This window comes from Sinocyclocheilus anshuiensis, unplaced genomic scaffold (assembly GCF_001515605.1).
Source record: "Sinocyclocheilus anshuiensis isolate Anshui unplaced genomic scaffold, SAMN03320099.WGS_v1.1 scaffold1146, whole genome shotgun sequence".
NCBI lineage: Eukaryota > Metazoa > Chordata > Actinopteri > Cypriniformes > Cyprinidae > Sinocyclocheilus > Sinocyclocheilus anshuiensis.
In genome coordinates this window covers 147,119-166,970 of record NW_015539920.1, presented here as the reverse complement: position 1 = coordinate 166,970, position 19,852 = coordinate 147,119, and the positions used below count along the sequence as shown (strand labels likewise).

At 41.0% G+C, this 19,852-nt stretch overlaps 1 protein-coding gene across 1 annotated transcript in view; it reads left to right on the top strand.

Moving 5' to 3' along the window:
• The window catches only part of LOC107686519 (roundabout homolog 2-like), a 308,586-nt gene that overhangs the window by 147,473 nt on the left and 141,261 nt on the right, over positions 1-19,852 (top strand). Inside the window, exon 2 of the mRNA XM_016483555.1 lies at positions 12,633-12,959. Coding sequence (XP_016339041.1) covers positions 12,633-12,959 — 327 coding nt within the window. The remainder of the gene's footprint in view (positions 1-12,632; positions 12,960-19,852) is intronic.

Genomic DNA, 19,852 nt, shown 5'->3' with positions numbered 1-19,852 from the left:
CCCGCTCTCCCCCCCCTCGCTGTTTCTCCCTCTAGCATGAGCGTCAGTGTTGGCTCGGCCCGGGAGCTGTACGCACAGCGGTGTCAGTTATGGAGCTGTAGGAGCGCTGCCGAGCTCTCGCCCTTCCCAAGACTGATCACATTCACTCTGGCGTAGACTCAGAGAGCGACCGCACGGGGCCAGCGCCACCCCGACCGATTTACGCTGGATTTAACTGCGCGCCACGGAACTTTGGAGCGGCTTTCTGAACGCGGAGTTAAGAGTGTAATGAAACGACAAAACATATTTACACTTTAAACACCGGAGAGGATCGTGGAAGCGATCTGTAAGGTGCTTCAGAAGCTATTGAAGGAACCGGAGCGCGCAACATTTTCACGCGCGTTTTGGACAGATTTGGATCTGTCTTTACGCGTGCTCGCTGCTGTTTCTGATTCGCTTCTGCTGTTTCGTAGTCCCGTTAGGACGGAAATCAAAAGCTGGTACAAGGCATGGTATAACTCACGGGCTGACAGACACTAGTTCAATCCTCATGGTGCGCGTGGATCTCATTCCTCATCCAGAAAGCCACCATGAGCCCAGAGAATACTCAACTGACATTTCAGCTGGATCTGAGCGGCTGCTGAGAGTTCCTACATACTCCAAATACTAAAAGAGGAGAAACTCGTCCAGTGTTTGAGAACTGAGGTGTGGAGTGGATGTGGACTATGACAGAATGAGTCCTCTAACACAGCTTTTACTCTGTGGATTAGTATACCAAGTGGATGGTGAGTTACTTTTTATGCTCCATTCTAACAGAAAGCTTTTGCTTCGAAGAAGCAATTTTTGAGTTTCTGAGAGTTTGCGATTCATGTATTAGCCTACCCTGCCAAATGCATAATTTAACTTTATATACACTCTTAATGAGTTTTCCTTCATTATTATTATTATTTTATTCATTTATTTTGTTTTGTGGATACGGCAATGAATTTTACAGCAAATATATATATATTTATTTATTATACAGTAGGAGTGCGGGGTTTTATTTTGGACATTTTTTTCTGGCATCGCTTAGCAAAGTAAATTTAGTTTTAGTCCGAATAAGAATGTTATGTTGCTGCGTAGGCTATATGTTTGTGGAGAATTATTTGTACTTGGAAGGAGGAATGCTTGGTTTAGTATGATTTGTCATAAAATGTGTTAAACTTCTGGTGTAGTTCATATTTATAACGCCAGCGTTGAAGCAGTGTGGTTTTCCACAGCAGATGCCACAGTCGCGGTAGTCTCAGAATGTGGGGTGACACCTGCTGTGAAAAGCGCCAGTGGATGCGCAAGGCGTGGCGCAAAGATGCTCATATGGACCCCGAGTGAGAACCATAGGGTTGAAGGATGATAAACTGATCATTTAGATTGTTTTTGCAAAGAAATGGATGTGCAAACATTATCCAGAATGAGATGTTTCATCAGTCCAAGAGTATTAAACAATTAACTGAATCAGTGACACCTAGCCACAATAGTCTGCACTGTATTCTAAAGAGCTTTCAGTATGGATACTATCTTCTGAACTGGTGTTATTAGTTGCATCTTCTGAGATGTCAGTGTTTGGGTTCATTAAACCCTCTTGCTTAGCCCGTTCTGCTTTTTAAAATATTACATAAGGATTATGATTTCCAGTAAAACTCACAGAGGCTTATATGATTTAAGTAATATTTGAAACATCATGTTTTTTCCCCCACACCTGTTCTTGTCTTTTCTCTGCATTCCCTAAGCTGCCTAAAGTGCTCAGTTCTGTTGTAAACATCAAGACCGTAAAGGAGCTTGGAATCCAGTCACTTCTCTCTGTTTGGTAGTCGCTGATGTATAATCATGTAATGCATGCAACTAGATGAGTAATGGACAGTGAGCACTTGTTAGCTTTTTAATTAATCACTAATGAAGATATTGTTAATGGTGTGAAACAAATGACTTGATTGGTGTGTCTAACCATTAAGTCTTGTATCTTAATAGAATAAAATTAATACTTAATTGTAGTGTACGCTGTGTTTAGATAAGGCAGACTGCGCTAGAAGTTGGCGTAGGTTGTATTTGTTTGTTTTTTTCATGATGTGAACAGTTCATATTTGTCTTTGAGACAGTCACATACATATTTTATTAGCTGTGTCAAGAGCGTCTTTGTCCGAAAGCACCATTTCGCACTTAACAGTGTTTGCTTGGGTTTTTGTTTGAACTCTTTAAGGAGAATGAGGCTGGTAGATGTTACAGTGACTGAAGAGGGGCTCAGTCAGGCTACAGCTTTTGCCATTGTCTTTCCAGCTTCTGCACTTGTCTTGCTGTTTGTATCCTGTTTTTGTCCTTGTATCTCTACCATGGAGGCTGCTAGTCTAGCCCAATTCAGCTCAGAATCTCGCTGTTCTTCCCCATTTCTGTTGCACCCCAGCTGCCGGTTGCTAGGTGCCGGTTGAAGGAATGGCACTTCGTTTTTGGAGGAAAAGAGGGGTGTAGGTCTTTCTAGAAGAGCCCATGAATCACCCCAGCGAACCGTTTGCCCCGTAGCCCTCCTCTCTCCTGATCCGACTGGTCTGTGAGAGGTAATCCGTCCGTTCTGGTGGAAGTAGGAGCCGGGTTTGAGGAGCAGCCCTCTCCAAGCAGACAAAAAAGGCTGTGGAGATGCATTCAGAAGAGGCTGTGTTTGTTACAAAGCTGTCCTGGGCTTGAATGACCGTAGTCATTTGGTTCTGTTCAGGACCGGGGTGATTAATGCTGCTCAGGGAGGGAAGGGTAGGAATAGAGACTTGGGTGAGAAGGAGTTTTTGGGGCTCAGAGTTAGTGGGAATGGGACAAGCCTGTTGTTTTGATGCTGACTTGACGCATCTAGTCTATAAAACTGAGAAGTTATTTTAGTTTAGGAGATCTTTAGCGATTTGGCTAGTCCAATTGGACAGTTTTTGCCTGGAAAAATCTAAAACGGGAGAAAAATTGCATAGACTTACTATGCTTAGAGAGCCATATCTAATGTCTTAGAGTGAACTCTTTTCACTTGATTCTTCAAAAAGTGAAACCTAGTCGATTTTATAAGATACAGTATAGCAGAAATGCTTACTCTTGGCTGCAGTACGTTGTCCTTGAAGCTGTAGGTTCAATGCTCTTGTCCCCATGTTCCCACGTCCCAGTTTTCTGCTATTATCCAGGGTCTGATCCCTTGGTTAACTTTGCTGCTTTTAGTAGTGTGTTGATAACCGAGAGCAGAGAACAAGATGATGCCCCACTCCCAAGCTCCCCTGGTGGAGGTGAGGAGACGTGCACCTGCCTGCCAGCGGTCCCTCGTGGATCCGCTCTGATGACGACGCTGTATCTGTCTGCAGGCTGAAGCTTCAGTTCTGCACCGTCAGGAGAAACTAAAACCCAGACTAGAGTGTATGTGTGTCTGCAAGTCGTGACTGAAAGAGGCAAGGAGAAAAGTATAACTGTAGGTAATACATTTGCAGCAAAATGTCAGTGTGGTTTTCATGAACTCAGAGGTTTATTTGATTGCTGTCTTATGCTTTATTAAAGTATCGAGTTTATTTCAGGTGCTTCTCCTAAAGAATTTTAGGAGAAACAACAAAGACAAGATAGTTCAATGAGTTGTTGATTCTCCTAAAATTTGTTTGGTAAAATTGTTTGGTTTCAAAAGAAACCAGATATTGAGACTTCTGATTGCAAACTTTGGTGTATGAGCACAGGTTTTGACACTATTGAGATCTGACCTGAAAGTCTGCTAGAGATGCATGTAAGATTACTTGGAGCAATGCTAAAATTTGAGTAGCATGAAATCCTTTTAATCTCCTTTTAAATTCATTGCTGTCTTAGATTTGCTGTTTCGGTTTTCTTAAATTTGTAGTGTGTTTAATAGTACCAATGACATGAACAGGCTCGACGTAATTGAATGTGATCTGTAATTAAGCTTGCAGTTGCGAGGTGGGTCTGATCTGGGGTCTTTGTGAATGAGACGTAATAAAAGCTGGGTTTAAATGGAATTGTTCTGCACTAGTTGGCTATGCTGTGATGCATCGCTGTTGTAATTGTGCCTCATTTTCGAAGAGAGGCCTGCGGTAATGACGCGTACACGGCTCAAAACCACAAAGCAGCCACACTGGAGTCAGGGAGTGTTTGTGCATGTGAGGATGTGTGACTCTTTCTCAGTTTAGCGCTCAGATTAAAACAAGGATGGGCTCTCGGAGAAAGAATGTGACGGATAGCTGGAGCGAGAGGGGAGTATCTTTCACCATACTGTACCTGCAGTCTATACCTCAATTCAGCTGGGACCAGCGGGCAAAGATTGCAGAAGTCAGTGACATGCCCATGTGTTTAGCAGCGGCCGCCCACAATAAATCTTCCACAATAAAACTGCCTTCTCTCAACTCTAGTGACTAATGTGGCCACCTAAAGGAGTTTGTTCTTTCATGCTCTTCAAAAGCATATAGGGTTTATTTATTTTCTGCTCTGTAGACTTTGAGCCATGAATTGTGAGGTAGGAAGGTAAAGACATTACGTATGACAATTGTACCACTTTTTATGTCGCTCCACAAAGCCGAAGCTGCTCTTTAGAGCCGTTCAAAAATCAGCCATCACCAGGACGCAAAGAATGAGTGAGGTATGCCGCAGAACACCTGTGTGTGCGTGCGTTCATTAGGGTGTGGGTGCATATGCACTCACACAAAGACCTACATTACTCTGATGTTAGCACACACATGCTGTTATAAAAGACCCAGCACCACAATATTTTCACAAAGTCAAACAAACCTACACCTGTGGGAGCCCATTTCAAAGTGTCCCCGCTGACCTGACCCACATTATTTTACAAGACAATCCTAGCATGTTAAATAGATGTTGAATAAATATGTACAAAAAGTGCATGATAACAAGAGCTTTTAACCAGTGCAGAAAGCAAAGACAAAAAAAACTTCTGCACACATACCATTTCTTTAGCAATTGTTAGTGATGTTTACTACGGCTAGTTGTTGAGTTGCGGCTTTGTTCAAATCTCAGTACTAAGTATGCAGTGATAGCTCAAATTGTGTGATTTATTGAGAAAAGTTGTGCTATTGACTTACATGTTGCATATATTGCAATATATATCAGAATATATGGAATGAGAAATATAAACTTTTTTTCCTCCAGAACTTAAAGTATACTGCTCTGATCCTTCTTGGCACTAAGTGTACAAGTTCACGACAAATTTTCACATATGTCCTGTTTAACTCCTGGAGGACGACCTCCTAGAATGCTCTGATCTTTAATGGGAAGTTTTGCTCAGCTTGTCTCTACAGAATCTCTCACAGCAGCTCAAGAGTGTTAAGATTGAGTGAAATACATGTCCACTGAAGGATTTTCAACTCAGGCGAATGAATATCTTCATTGTCAGCTGAAAAAATGCCCAACAATGCAGGGAATGAGGGGAGGGTAGCATCTTCTATTTCAGGTTTTTGTATTACATCACACCGTAGTGTGTGAATTCATGCTAGCATTGATAAAGCTAAAACTCCCTCACACCTTCAGCACTCATTCATCCCTATAGAAAAGCTTTACTACCACTGAACGTCACTGTGGGTACCAAGCACTTCTCTCTGTACTCCTCCTCTAGCAACACCAGAATATTTTGGATGCTTTTGGATCGGTAATGATTGACTTGGTCTCTTGAGACCAGAGTATGGATTCCCAGAAGTCTCTATTTTGTAAATATGGGCCCTGGAAGAGGTTAAATGAGTTTATTGTGCTTTGGCTACAGTAGGTAATTCTAGTGGTGACAACAACCATGCATGTCACTTCTGCAGGCTGCGTCATACTCTGTGAGATAAAGTGTCACTCTTTTCATAGCTTTTGCTGGCTCTGAGACACTTGCATGTTATTTCTTCTGCCCTTTTTCTAGCAAAAATGAACTCCTCACTAAATGAAAACTTAAAGTGAAGACCTGAGTATTTCAGGAGCCTGATAAGAAAATCTTATTTTGCTGAATAATTTTGGCATTCTTCTTTGGTAATTGATCAAGCAGGCTTGTTGGAAAATTACATCTCCAAAGAACCCTAACATGTCTTCTAAGTAAAGAGTAATTGCTGAATTTGTTAAGTTTTAGAGGGGGTGTACTCATTTATGCTGTGCACTGTATATATATATATATATATATATATATTGCCAAACAGTTGATCTAATGTACCAGAGAACATTATATCCAGCCCTCCATAAGGGCCAGACCTTAGATCCTTTCATCCATTCATCAGCCTGAGAGAAAACGAGAGAGTTGATGTGAATGCAGAAGAAAGGAGGGAGTGAAATGATGAAAAGGAGGGGTTTGAGGCACTGACGAACGTGTTGATGAGGGTTGCTGCCCTCCTCTGAACGTGGAATTCTGTCTTCCACGCCTTCCCTTTTTTCTCTCAAGGCCCTGACAGGTCATTTTCTGAAGGGAGAGAGCAATAGAGGGAAGACTGCTGATAGAAAGCGGCAAACAGAGATGGAGATAACTTGTATCCTGTGAGGAGAACATAGAGGTGTGGGGAAAGATTTGAGAATGAAGGAGACAACTTGACAGGAAGTAGAAGCCGCTGGAGTATAAATATGTACAAAGCCATTATCTTTGATTATTAAATTCTCATTCCTCCAGTTGTGTCTATTTATATCTCACCGCAGGAGCGGACTCGGGAAGCGTACACTGATACAAAGTCAATAACTCACTGCAGGGGAAGAGTGTGTGTAAGAGAGAGCGAGATACATAGATAGGCAATATCTGGAAACATTCCTTTTTTGAAGAGGAATATAGGCTTCCTGGAATTATCAGGCTCTCTCGTGTTTGCTTTCCACGTGTACTGTATGTCTGTGCAGATGGAGACAGGTCAGATACCGCACAGCTCAGGTTTACCAGGGTTTGTTTGTGTACTGTACAGTATATGTTATGCAGTTTCATCTGAGATAAGTTTTCAAAACTTACCTCTGTGGGACGCCGGAGAGTGGGCATTGTGTGTGTGTAGGGTGACAGGGTGGCGACATGATGAATCTTCAAGGGCGTGCCTTTCCGTGCGAGGTTGTGCCGTGCATATTCAGAGCTGTGTGTGTGTATGTCTGAAAGCATCCAGTAACATCATCCCTGTTTCCCCACAGACATTTTTATATTTTCCACTGATGACATGATGAACGAGTCGCTGTCAGACTTGCCTGAGCGAAGATATTCCTCTCACAGATAGAGAACTTCCAGTGCCTGGAACTGAAGTGTAACCTATCAGGGTTAAAGGCTTCCATAAAACTCAAACCCTTCCAGCATTTCAGTTTTCCATGTTTGTTTGTGTGTTTGCTAAGTTTTCTGAACAAATTCACTTTGTTTCCTGTAAGATTTGACAAGACTGAGAACAGGGATGTGGTTTGAAACAGGGTTGTGTTGAGGTAGCAAACAGGAAGCAGAACTGTAATTTGGATTTAAATGTAAGGAAATTGAATTAAAATACATTGGAGTTCAAAGAAATGAATGTAACTTTTTATATAGAAATGCCAAGTTTGTCAAGATAAGTCATGTTAGAAAATTTTAAAAGTTGAAATTGGAAGTCTTGAAATTGGATGGATGGATGGATAGAAGGATAGACAGATAGACGGTAGACGATGGATGGATGGATGGATAGATGGATGGGTGGAACGACAGATATATAGATAGATGGATGGATGGATAGAAGGATAGACAGATAGACGGTAGACGATGGATGGATGGATGGATAGATGGATGGGTGGAACGACAGATATATAGATAGATGGATGGATGGATAGAAGGATAGACAGATAGACGGTAGACGATGGATGGATGGATGGGTGGAATGACAGATATATAGATAGACGGATGAATGGACGGATAGATAGATAGATAGATAGATAGATAGATAGGAAACCAGTCACTACCATTTTGTTCTGACCCCATTCTTTCAATCCCAACTTTCGTTTCTGCTACTTAAAATATCATAAATACAAAAACAAGGAAATTATTTTCTTGTATGTATGCTCATCGAACCATAAATGATTTTCTACTGTGACGTTCCTTCAGGCGCATACTAATTCAATTAACGTTAATCCGCATCAAAATCCTGAGATAACCATTCGCCAAACGGTGACCTCTTTTCCTCGCCTTTTATTTATTGCCAATGGAACAGTGTAATTAGAGCACCTTTGGGACGTTGCCCGTGGTAACCTCTGATCACAGCTCCACACACACAATAAGTGATGCGTCCTCTGGGGGCTTTCTGGCCTTGCTGCAGTGGGTGGGTAGTAGCTCTGGCTATTGATTTGGATGGTGAATGGCTGGTAAATCTCAGGAGAACCAATAAAAATAATTACGAAGAAAATCACAGACTTCTGATTTGCTCATGCATAATTGCATGGCAGAGTTAATAGAAGAGTGGCGTAGGTGGCATACATGGTCATTTGTGCCCAGAAGAAAATTTGAATGCTTAGAGGTTTATTGCTCTTTCATGGTTCTCAGGTTTTTTTTGAAGTATCAACATCGACTCAGATTTTCTCCTAAATACCCTTAGGGTAAAATAAAAATATAGATATATTTATGTAGTGAAGCTTAGATAATTTGGTAACTGATCAGAACACAGTTTGAGATATTTTCTGAAACTCTTGAGTTGATGTGTGAGATTACTTAGGTCTTTGCTTAGGAGAGTTGTGGTAGTCTTCGTTTGTTCTTATTGGTGTCTCAGAGAAACAGTTTAAGATTAAAGAAGTCCTGTTTGTGGGTGCCATGACTCCTGCAGCGAGGAGAACAGAGAAGATGAAGATAACTTTATGGAAATGTACTGTAGATGGCTCAGCAGTAGGCTCAGAAAGAAAAACAGTTCAAACTACTATTTCTGTCCTTCACCATCCATTAAGTGGTGGCATGATATGAACAAGGATGAAATTAGACCTCTCCCCATGCAGGAGACGAGAGGGAGGTTCTGCAAGTGAGCTATTGTTCTTAACCAGCCTGTAAACAATGACTAACATGACAGTTCACCCCCTCTAGGCTTTCTCATCCATAGAAAACACATCCTCCTCCTCGACTGATTCTGTAGGCTGCATATGGCGAGGAGGAGGAGACAGGCTTTAGAAAACTTAGATGAGATGGAGGTAGATGATGCTATTTCCATTTTTTTCCCCCGCTAAAATATACTTTCTGGAAAATGTATGTATATAAATTGCATCAGTGTGTTACATGTCATTTCAAGAATGATTATGAATGCATGAATCAAACTCGATTGGAATGTCCACGGTTTCTCACACGGTTTTCCACGCATCATGTGTGTGTTCCCCAGTCCAAATGTGCGTGCATATGCATATATGCCCTTGTGTGTGTGTGGGCTGGCTGGGGGGTCCAAGGGAAGAGGAAATTGTTCTTTGAATGGTGTGCGCTCAGAGACATAGTAAAGAGCACTCTCCCAGGCGGCCAAGAGCACTTGATTGTACAACAAGCAATGATCGCATTAAGAGAGGGCAGCAGGAAGAGAAAGAGAGAGAGAAAAACAAAGAGACAGAGAGGTGGAAGGAAATAAATTGACTTTGCCAGTGGCTTAGTCTGCTGATGGGAGAAAATATAGAAAAAAAAATACTTTTAATGTGCTACATCCACAAGTGTGTTAGGGGTAATGGAGTGTGGGGGGGTGGGTGGGGGGGATGTTGCGGTTTGTCTGCCTGTATGATTGACCCTGTTATAGTGGTCACTGTAAAAACAGGTTTTACAATTTCAAGAGTGGAAAACAGCAAGGTTTGACTGTTGTATATGTTGTATGTAGAGGTAAAAAAAATAGTGTTGGGCTTTCAAAATATGTAGCATAGTAAAATTAAAGTAATATTTTTCTTGCACGATACTAGTTAAGTTACTAGAATCACTACTTTTAGTTAGTTACTCCCCAGTACCTAGTCAAAAAACAATGGGCTACATTTATGCTATGAAGAGAATAATATTCCCTTTTATTGGTTTATCCTCTATCTGTTTTCATATTTCCTTCTGTTCCTCACTTAACAGGGAAAAGCACAATTTTAGAAGCATCTGCTGAGCAAAATTTGTCCATGGATAAAAAGACGAAAGAAAAAAATACAGCAAGCAGATGGCGCCTCAAGGTTCAGACGATTAGAGGTTGCAGATTGGAATACAAATTGGATTAAAAGAAATTAGACTAATAAAAATCGAATCGCATGGCAAGTGCAAGCATATTCACCTCAGTCATGTAAAAGTCTCTGCCAGTGGCTGTCGATTAGAAGCTAAACAGATGCTCCAGTGAGATAGCAGTTAATATGTGTGTATATGTGCGTTCTTGGCGGACATGGTCCCACCATCATCCCCTTATCTCGACCCACCCCATTTATCAATGTCATAATGTTAATTAGTGGTTTGTTCATTTAGTCACTTGCGACATCAAACGATCTTGTTTCGGATTGCTGAAAGAAGGACATAAACATAAATGAGAAACAAAATGTTATAAACATTTGTGTTAATTCATAAAAAATTAGTATGTGTATAAACTGATTCTGGACTTCTTTAGATCCAGAAGGGCATATTCTCTGCATGGATACACCAAGGTTGCATCAGGTCGTAGTAAATGCCCTGACCTTAAATGAGTTTGACACCTCAGTTTTTGAGGGATGCAGACTGTCAATAGGGAAGGAGAAGGAGAAATGCGAGAGGCAGTGAGAGAGCAAAATCAGTGTATCTGCAAACTTCAGCAGAGCTCGGTTTCATAGTATGTAGCACAGCTTAAACATGAAACCTGGAGAGGGTACAGGATAAGATCTCGCCCTGTCAGTAGCTAGTCCCTTGTGTGACCCCCAAGTCTGCACTGGGTCCTGTGTGTGAACCCACTTAGATAGCACACAGCTGGAATGATCACTAATCAATGAGCGGGAAATGGCAGGAATTAGCACAAATTAGGTGAAGTGGGAGTCCTCGCTCCCTTTAATGGAGTCCGTACTGCACTGCAGGAGAGAATGAACTTTTAGAGCACACTAACACATGCTAGACTCAGCAAAACATATTTGCATACTAACAAACAAGCTTGCTTATCTGCTATGTTGTGTCCTGGTCCAACAGGTAAGAATAGGCAGCGTGGATCTCGCATTTAGCAGTGAACCTAAACACCCTAAATAAATGTTATTTTTTACTGCAGTTCCAGACATCAGCAACCGAAAGAGTTTAGCACCGCAGTGAACTCTTGTATCAGCACTGCACACCTGCCGTCCCGAGAGAGGACACGGCCACCTTCAGCTCAAGCTAGCTGTTGCCACTGGGGCTCTCATAGCGTAGGAGGTCCAGTCTGCGCTCTGCAGTGGTTTATGTTGAACAAACGACTAGCGAGCAGCTGTTTTAGCAGTGCTAAACAAACAAAGCTGCACAGAGCTGTGTGCTAGCATGCTACTCTCTCGGGAGGTTTAGCCACTAGCAGTGCCTAGAAAAAGCTAACAAACATATTGCATTTAATTTGAATATGTAACTTCTTGGTCTTGTTGATAATCTTGCGTTATGCTCTTTTTTTTTTTATTTCTCTCTATGAAACTTGGTCATTATGAGGCCCACAGTGTATGTTTTTTGGTCCCCACAAAGATGCCTGACACACTTCTTATACTGAACAATCATATGCTAAAACCATATCCCCTTCCCCTTTGCAGTTACTCCTAGTGTTAAGCGATTCAAATCCCTAAAAGAAGTAAAAAATCAGCATTTACAATCTCAAGGGTGTTTCCAAGCTAGCCATGTGCTATTGAAGCGTATAAAGCTTACAGCATTCATCTGATGGCAGCGGTAGCGGCTCGGGCTTAGCATCTCTTTTTGGCCGGGTTTTGGGGGGATCAGCGGCTGCTTTTGTCCCTCTTTGGCCCGTGCCTTAGTGATGTAAATGCAGGGTGGCCTCTGGCTTCTTATCTCTAAGGTTAAGGCTCACACTGCTCTTTCCACAATCTATTATCATAAGGGCCAGACTCCTAGCGTGGGCTGCTAGCTTTATCCATACCAAATGCAGGGCCATGCAGGGGAACGTTCAAGGGATTAGCATTTTAACACAGTGTGAGTCTAAACTCCTGAACCTCTCTGTCACAGAGGGCAAGTCCCCAATGGCTTGCCAGCTCACTATGCGGCACCCTAAATTAGTGTGCTGGATCAGAGAGCTGGGTTGTGTTTTGACATGGCTTTTCTTGGCTCAGAAACATTGCTTTTGTATGCTCAGTGAACAACTGGCAGTAGAGATAAAGGATTGTTTTAAGGGAGTATTTATTAAGATTTTCCCAACTCAAACCTTACTTTTTCTGGCTTAAAGGTTCTTTGGAGTTTCAAAATGTTAGATTGTGATTGCCAAGACCAGGGGTATCCAGTCCTGCTTCTGAAGGGCCACTGTCCTGAAGAGTTTGGCTCCAACACCAGTTAAACAAATTTAAACCTTATCAAGGTTTCCAGAAAGACTAGAAGCTTCCAGACAGGTGTATTTTGGCATAAAAATGAGCTAAAATCTGTTTGACATTGGCCCACCAGGAACAGGATTGGACACCCCTGGCTAAGACCAAATAATTGGTTTGTTGCAGTCTTGTGGAAGCTATATCATGTTGAATATATCATGATATCATATCAACCAAGGTTGGACCTGACAAGTCTTCCTTTTTCTCTGTTTCCCCAGGATCCCGTCTACGGCAGGAAGATTCTCCACCTCGGATCGTAGAACACCCCTCCGATCTAATTGTATCCAAGGGCGAGCCAGCCACCCTAAACTGCAAGGCAGAGGGGCGGCCCACCCCTACTGTGGAGTGGTACAAAGATGGAGAACGAGTTGAAACCGATAAAGATGACCCTCGATCCCACCGCATGCTCCTTCCCAGCGGCTCGCTCTTCTTCCTGCGTATCGTACATGGCCGTCGAAGCAAACCTGATGAGGGGGAGTACGTTTGTGTGGCACGCAATTACTTGGGGGAAGCAGTCAGTCGAAATGCCTCACTGGAAGTAGCATGTAAGTATGTGATTTCTTTAACTATTTAATATTTAATTATCTTGAGACACAGTAACAAGCAGGGTTGGAGAACTTGTTTTTTCCATAAACCCCGTGGACCAGACTATACCTTAATGTTCCTAAGTGTACAGTTACACAATTCTGCTTTTAGAATACCACAACTTTTGCTTCATAGAATTGTGATTTAGTATTGCATCTGATGGATTTTGGAAAAGGCCTGATTTCCCTAGTTCTAAAACTATCAGTGGGAACTATTTTGCAGTTGGCTTCTTACTTTAATTAGCTCTACATATGTTTTAGCAAATCTTAGAAATATCAGTCTGTTTCAGGACAATCTGCCAGGCTTGTAGTTTTCCCTTCTGTCTGAGAAATGGAAATGATAGGGCATGCCAAGGAAGTGCAGAGCGATAGACTCAGTTGAAAGAGAATGCTATGTATGGAAGGAGGGTGTAGACACTCTACACAGGAAGGCAGAATCTGGGAAGGGGGCTTATTGACAACCTATAGATGGTTTCTGCTTTGAAGATGGGTCTCTGTTGGGTTGACTTGCATTTTCAGAGAGAGCACATCCCATGGGATCAAAACCCCAAGCTAATCAAAGACCATTATGAGTGACAGCTAACTTGTCCTCATTTGCTTTTCTACCAGCCAATGAGTATGCTATTTTAATGATAGGCCTTTTTGCTAAATCATTGCTGGTTAATGGACTGTTGTGGCCAATAAACTCTTTGCTAGGCAGACCTTGTGCCTATTGTCTTGGGAGTTTGTGATCTTTGTGATTAGTGAATACATTTCGGCATCTATAGTTGGTTTTAAGCCTTTATTTCTTTTAATGTGGCATAAAAGCTAGCAACGCTAGCTTAGCAGATATGCCAAAGCAAAAGTCATTAGAGATTAAGGAGTATTGGTCTTGCTCCGCTGAGTTTGTAGTCTAGACCTGAAGTCTAAGTGAGCTGCTATCTTGAAGTCTGTTTCAACCCCGAGCTGATCAATACTGCGTCCTCTCTTATGCATTGTTATGAAAATAGGAGCGATCCATCATGAAATAGGGATATGATGATAAATATTGAATGAATGGATAACTAAATTGGCTCTGTGTGCTGCCGCCAAGACCCTATGCAGTAATGAGAGGGTGTGTGTGTGTTTAGATGTTGGAAAGAGTAACTCTAGATGAAGGGATTGTGGGAAGGTTTTGAGAGACAGTAAATTTTGAATGCTGCTGCATTTTCTATTTTTAACCTGTAATTGATGATACAGTACGGTGATTTGGGTTAAAGGATAGAAATGCAGAGATGATGTTTGCATTTAGTTTTTGCAAAGGGTACTTTCAAGCTAGCAATTGCGGGAAGCTTTTCAGTAATATTTTTGAATACATTTTCTATCTTTAAACTGTAATTGATGATACACAACTGCGTTTTGGGTTATAGGGTATATATTGAAGGGTATAAAGGCAGTAAGTGTGTGTGTGTTGTGTGTGTTTTCACTCGTGTAGCTGGCAGGGTGTGTGTGTTTTCTCTGATCCTCTCAGCTCTTCCCAAGTGGTGGTGGCGGCCCCCAGGTGCTAACTGTGTGACAGCAGCTTGATCTATCGATTGCACTAAGAGGGGTCTCCATGCCTAAATGAAAATTCATGAAAAATTGATGAAGTCCCCGATTATTCCTTTTTATCTCCTCTGCTAGCTCTTGTATCTCTCTTTCACTTCCCCCTATCTGTTCTCGTTAGCTCTCTACGTTTCCAGCATGGCGCTAAGTCAGATGCTTTGTCTGAAACCTAATCTAAAAGGGCACTGTTTTGTGAATGAAGGTAACTTGTAAGGAAACAAACCGGTTTCTAAGACACTATAACGTCATCTAATGATCCGAAACAATATTCAGACATAACCAAGCAAACATTTTGTAGTCAAATGTTGATTCAAATAAATAAGTGCATCACACACTTTTTTTGTTCTTTCAACCAGATATTGGAATGCTTCCTACCTCCATATACAGCCTGCAAAGGCAGCATTTTTCAGGTTTTAGACACAGCCCGAGTTGACTAAACGAGTTTAAGTGAGCTGTAGGATGTTTTATGACTTTCAGGTGAGAAGTGAAGGGTCGCAAGGTTAGTGGGACAGAGGATACTAAACCTACAGCAGGAAAGAACTGTACTTAAACAAGACCCCTCAGCTGTGTTACGTTACCCGATTTCCACTCATGAAACTTCTCTTTACTGGTGAGTGATCACAGAAGTGAAGCCAATCTAAACCGATACAGCTCATGTATCGCTCCAAGCAAAATATGTTTCATCTGTCACATCGTAGAAATATTCTGAAGCGGTGCTGTTTTCTCAAGAAGTAAATGTTGATTTTATAGCCAGCTGTGTATATCTGATCTATATGAAATACTCCCAGACTCACATACGTATAAAACGTTCACCTCCAAAACAAACAGCTGGCCTTCAGTGACAAACTGAAAAATGTGGCGAATGTTCCAGACTGTTTTGTGACGTTCATTTTAGGGGTTCCGACCATGGTTACAAGCCCAGTACTTTTTCATCTTCGTGTCACAAGTCGTCTCCTGTTGCGATATATGGTTCTGTCTCTCTCTCTCCTTCTTATATGGGGTCAGTCCGCACCCCCGCAAGCTGAGTGAATGGCTCTGTTGAAACAGATTGCAGGCAGGCGTTCGCTGTGGACCACTGGAGCTGCCCAATCAGAGAGACCTCAAGCTGGGCTGCAGGAAGCAGAGAGAGGCCTGTGAATGGAGCTCGCTGCATTAATAATAACGAGGCAGATTGCAAGGAGGTGTCCGCTGAAGCAGGATTATCTCAAACGCTAGTCTTTAACAATTGACCATTAGTAATGCCACAAAGAAAATACACAGATCTCGTTACATATGTTTGTGTCCTTGAGAGCTGTGGAGTGGAGGTGTGAAAGGGTTAATTGTGTCACTATGATGATGCAAAGTGCTTATTTGTCTCAACACAATTCTTTGTTTCATACTTCTGTGGGGTTTAGCGCTTCCATGCTTACACCTCTTCAAATGGTGAATTTCTTCTTTTAAAAGTACCAAACATGTCTTTCCACTTACCTCAACATAAATTAATCCCTTTCCTGTCATTTATAAGGTCTTAATTAGAGCAGAAGAAGAAGAGAGTATAAAAGGTGCTGACAGGCCACAGGGATCGACTGGCTGAATCCCAATTCACATACATCTACTGTAGCCTAAAGGCACATAATTCATTGGTGATGCGTACATGCTTGAAATATATTAAGTACATATAAGGCCTTTTTTGGCATTACAGTGTTTACGTTTCAGAGAAATCAACTTCCTGTATGAATGGGATTCTAATAATTGTCTCTGCATGTTAAGCTGGGTGTAATTTTTTAGCATTTAGGCTAACAAAGATATATTTAAGAAATGCTGCAGCGGTTTCGGCATTAAATAATTCATTTGTTTTCTAAAACTGACTAAGGGTGCTTTCACACCTGGCCTGTTGCTTCTTTGTAGGTGCATTTTAAAAATGTTTTCCCGAGCAATCCTGGACTCCTGCTCAAAATGATAAATTATTATAACGACAGCTACAAAAAAAAACAAAAACAAAAAAACAACAACAACAATAAGCCCGCAAAGCTGTTATCGTTCCATCCTGACGGATGACATGCGTGACAGCTCAGTGGCCCGGAAAATAAACCGTGGAACTTTGACCAATGAGAGAACAGTTTACTCGCACATGACATGTATTAACAAATTTGGTCCGTTTAGAAACTTTGCCACGTGAAAGCGAACCGCTCCAACAATAAAAAGCAACATTGTAATAATTTGAATCCCTGTTTCGGAACAAAGCAATCGATCTACAGGTGTGAAAGCACCCTAAGTTGAATAAGAGCATAAGGGGTTGTGGGAAATATTAGCCAACTTAGCATACACTAACAAACTTTGCAGCATGCTAAACTAGAGAACACTGTTTACCATGTGTTTATACATGATTTATGTACTGTGGGGACATTCAAATTTTAATCTTACATACTATATGGAAAGGATAGGAAGTGAATTTGGATTTTTTTTTTATCTTAAATGTAACTTTATTTGGCTTTTTTATCTCTCTCAGACAAGCTTTTACATACTCTGTCTCTCTATGATGTATATATGATGGATACATTTCGGTCTAGGCTGCACCCTGTAGCACTCCTTGCTTCTGCATGGGAAAGATATTTTGTTCTTTTGTTGCTATTATTCTTTCTCTGTGTCTCTATGTCTCTCTCCCACTCTCACTTTCTGCCTCTCTCTCATGGTCTTTCTCTTTCCCTTCTCGGGATAAACTGGGTCAATGAGCAGGTTCATAAATCATTGTGAAAACTATGTCAGACTGAGGCAAGCCCTGCTTTGAATAAATTTGCCAAAGTGGTGAAATCTCTGGTCGTAGCTTGTGTACGGGCGCTATGTGACAAGCCACACCTGGGGCACACAGTCATCCAGGAAAATGTTAATTAGCCCCCTGTATCTCTTCTCAGGTGGAGAGATGTGTGTATTATAAATCCGAGGGCAACAAGCTTGTTGAACATGGGGGCAGTAATTAAGCATAAAAGGTGTGAATGTGTGTGTGTTTGTTTCTGCTAATGTTCTGCACTAATAACAATGTGAAAGTGTGTATGTACTTTGAATCTTAGCGACAAAAAGTGCTGTTTCGTTCACTTGTAACCTTTAAAAAGTATGCAAATGAGGGAAGGGTGAAACAGATGTCGTTGCTGGTTTGTTAAAAGGCCACCAGTCTGGGATTGGCTAGTATGTTTGAAAAGGTTCTTTTGATACGCTTAAGCGTGGCACTTCAGCAATTAAGAGTATGGTTAGGCAGCATTTGGAACTGTGAGATGTAATTAGTGGAAAAATGGTGCTTTCTTGTGTTAAGCTTTTCTGTTGCGTCTCTAGCTGTTTGACTGTGTGTCCAGCATCAGTAAAATCTAATAAAAGAGGATGAAAATAATTGAACACACACAGCTAGTAGGGGTGGGTGGTATGATCTGCTTCTGTTGTCCTCATTTGTAAGTCGCTTTGGATAAAAGCGTCTGATAAATTACTAAATAAATAAATAAAAAAACAAAATGATCGAAATCTTAAATCATGTCATTTTATTTTATGATAACAATATATACACTACCATTCAAATATTTGGGGTCAGTAAGATTTGTTTTTGTTTGTCTTAAATTAATATGTTTATTCAGCAAGGATGAATTAAATTGATCAAACGTGACTTTAAAAAATTGTATGATGTTTACAAAAGATTTATTTTCAAATAAATGCTGTTCCTTTGAAGCATCTATTCTTCAAAGAATCCTGAAAGAAATAAAAAAGATCATAAAAATATTAAGCAGCACAATTGTTTTCAACATTGATAATAAGAAGAATTTTTCTTGAGCAGCAAATCAGCATATTAGTTTCAGTGTTTTTACTATGTATTTCCATTTTAGTTCAAGATTTTTATTTTTGTTTGATCTTTTGGAGTATTCATAAGAAATCTATTAGTCTGACAGCAGTGCAAAAACAGTTGCATTATGTAGCTAAATAATTTAATAATATAAAAAATATTTTATTACATATGAAACATAGAATAATATTAATATTTTTATACTGTACCTTTTAAAACTTTAAATTCAGACTGTAAGAGCTACATTTGAAATCAAAAAGTTGCCAAAAAATGCAAAGCTGTCAGCGGTATAATGTACCTCTATATTTCTGTATATATATTTCTGCTCTTCCCACTAACAGTATAGCAAAATATCTACTGGTTGACACAGTTCTGCCATAGTGTGGTGTATCCCATCACACCGCTCATCCTTAACATCCAGACTACAAACATCTGTCTGGTTTTTAACATCTCATCTGGTGGACAAGTGAGCATGTGTGAGTGAATCAATCAAACAAACACACACTCACATGCAGTCGTCCTCATCCGCCTGATTCTAAATGTCATTGTCTGTCTGGGTCCTCTGACCTGCGTTCGAGTTATCCTGGGATCCGGATTCTGCAGGTTCTAGGGGTTGGTGATTAAGTTGAAAGCAGACGGATGTCAGGATGCATCCGTGGCCCACAGAGAATGTTGGTTTCTGATAAGAGGGAGGGAGGGTGAGGTGCAGGCAGAGAGGTGGAAGAAGAACGGATCTCTAGTCTGTGATAAAGGAGAAAGAAATAAAATCCCTGATTGAATGTGTCAGCGTTGTATATCTGCAGTGCTGGAGTCAGCGCCCACACCATAAAGACCAACCTTCTTATCAGCAGCATGTTACGTTACACACACATACACGCCAGCTGCGGTGAGATGGAGCCATGCAGATTTTGAGGCATATCTTATGGCCACATCTTGGTGTGTGCGAGACTAATCGGTCAGCTGGGTAGATGATATTAAACGATTCTTCATTGTATGTATATGTGGAGGAAGCCCTCTGGAAAGGAGATAAATCATTGGTCCCATGGAACCCTAGAAATACACTCACATACAGTATATACACGCACTCACTGACCTTTCTCATTCTCTCTCTCTTACTGTCTTTTGTAAGCTCAATCTTGTCCACTTCTGAATGATAAAGTCGTTACATTTTATTTGTATGGGATTTTGCCTCAGTATTTGACAGGATAGAAGAGAAATTATGGGGAAAAGAACAAGGATTGGCAAATGGCCTGAAATGGATTCGAGCTACTGCTTTATTCAGTGTTATGTTGGAGCATGTGCATGACCTGCCAGGCCGGATCTCTGACCAGTTTTGAGTTTTAACAAAAGTGAGAAGCACAACTAGTCAGTAGAATGTATATATTTATCAGTGACATTCTGACATTCTTGATACAATGATTGTATAGTTATGTAATTATATATTTGTTTTTTTCTAAAATGAAAATAGGTCAATAATTGTATTTATTTA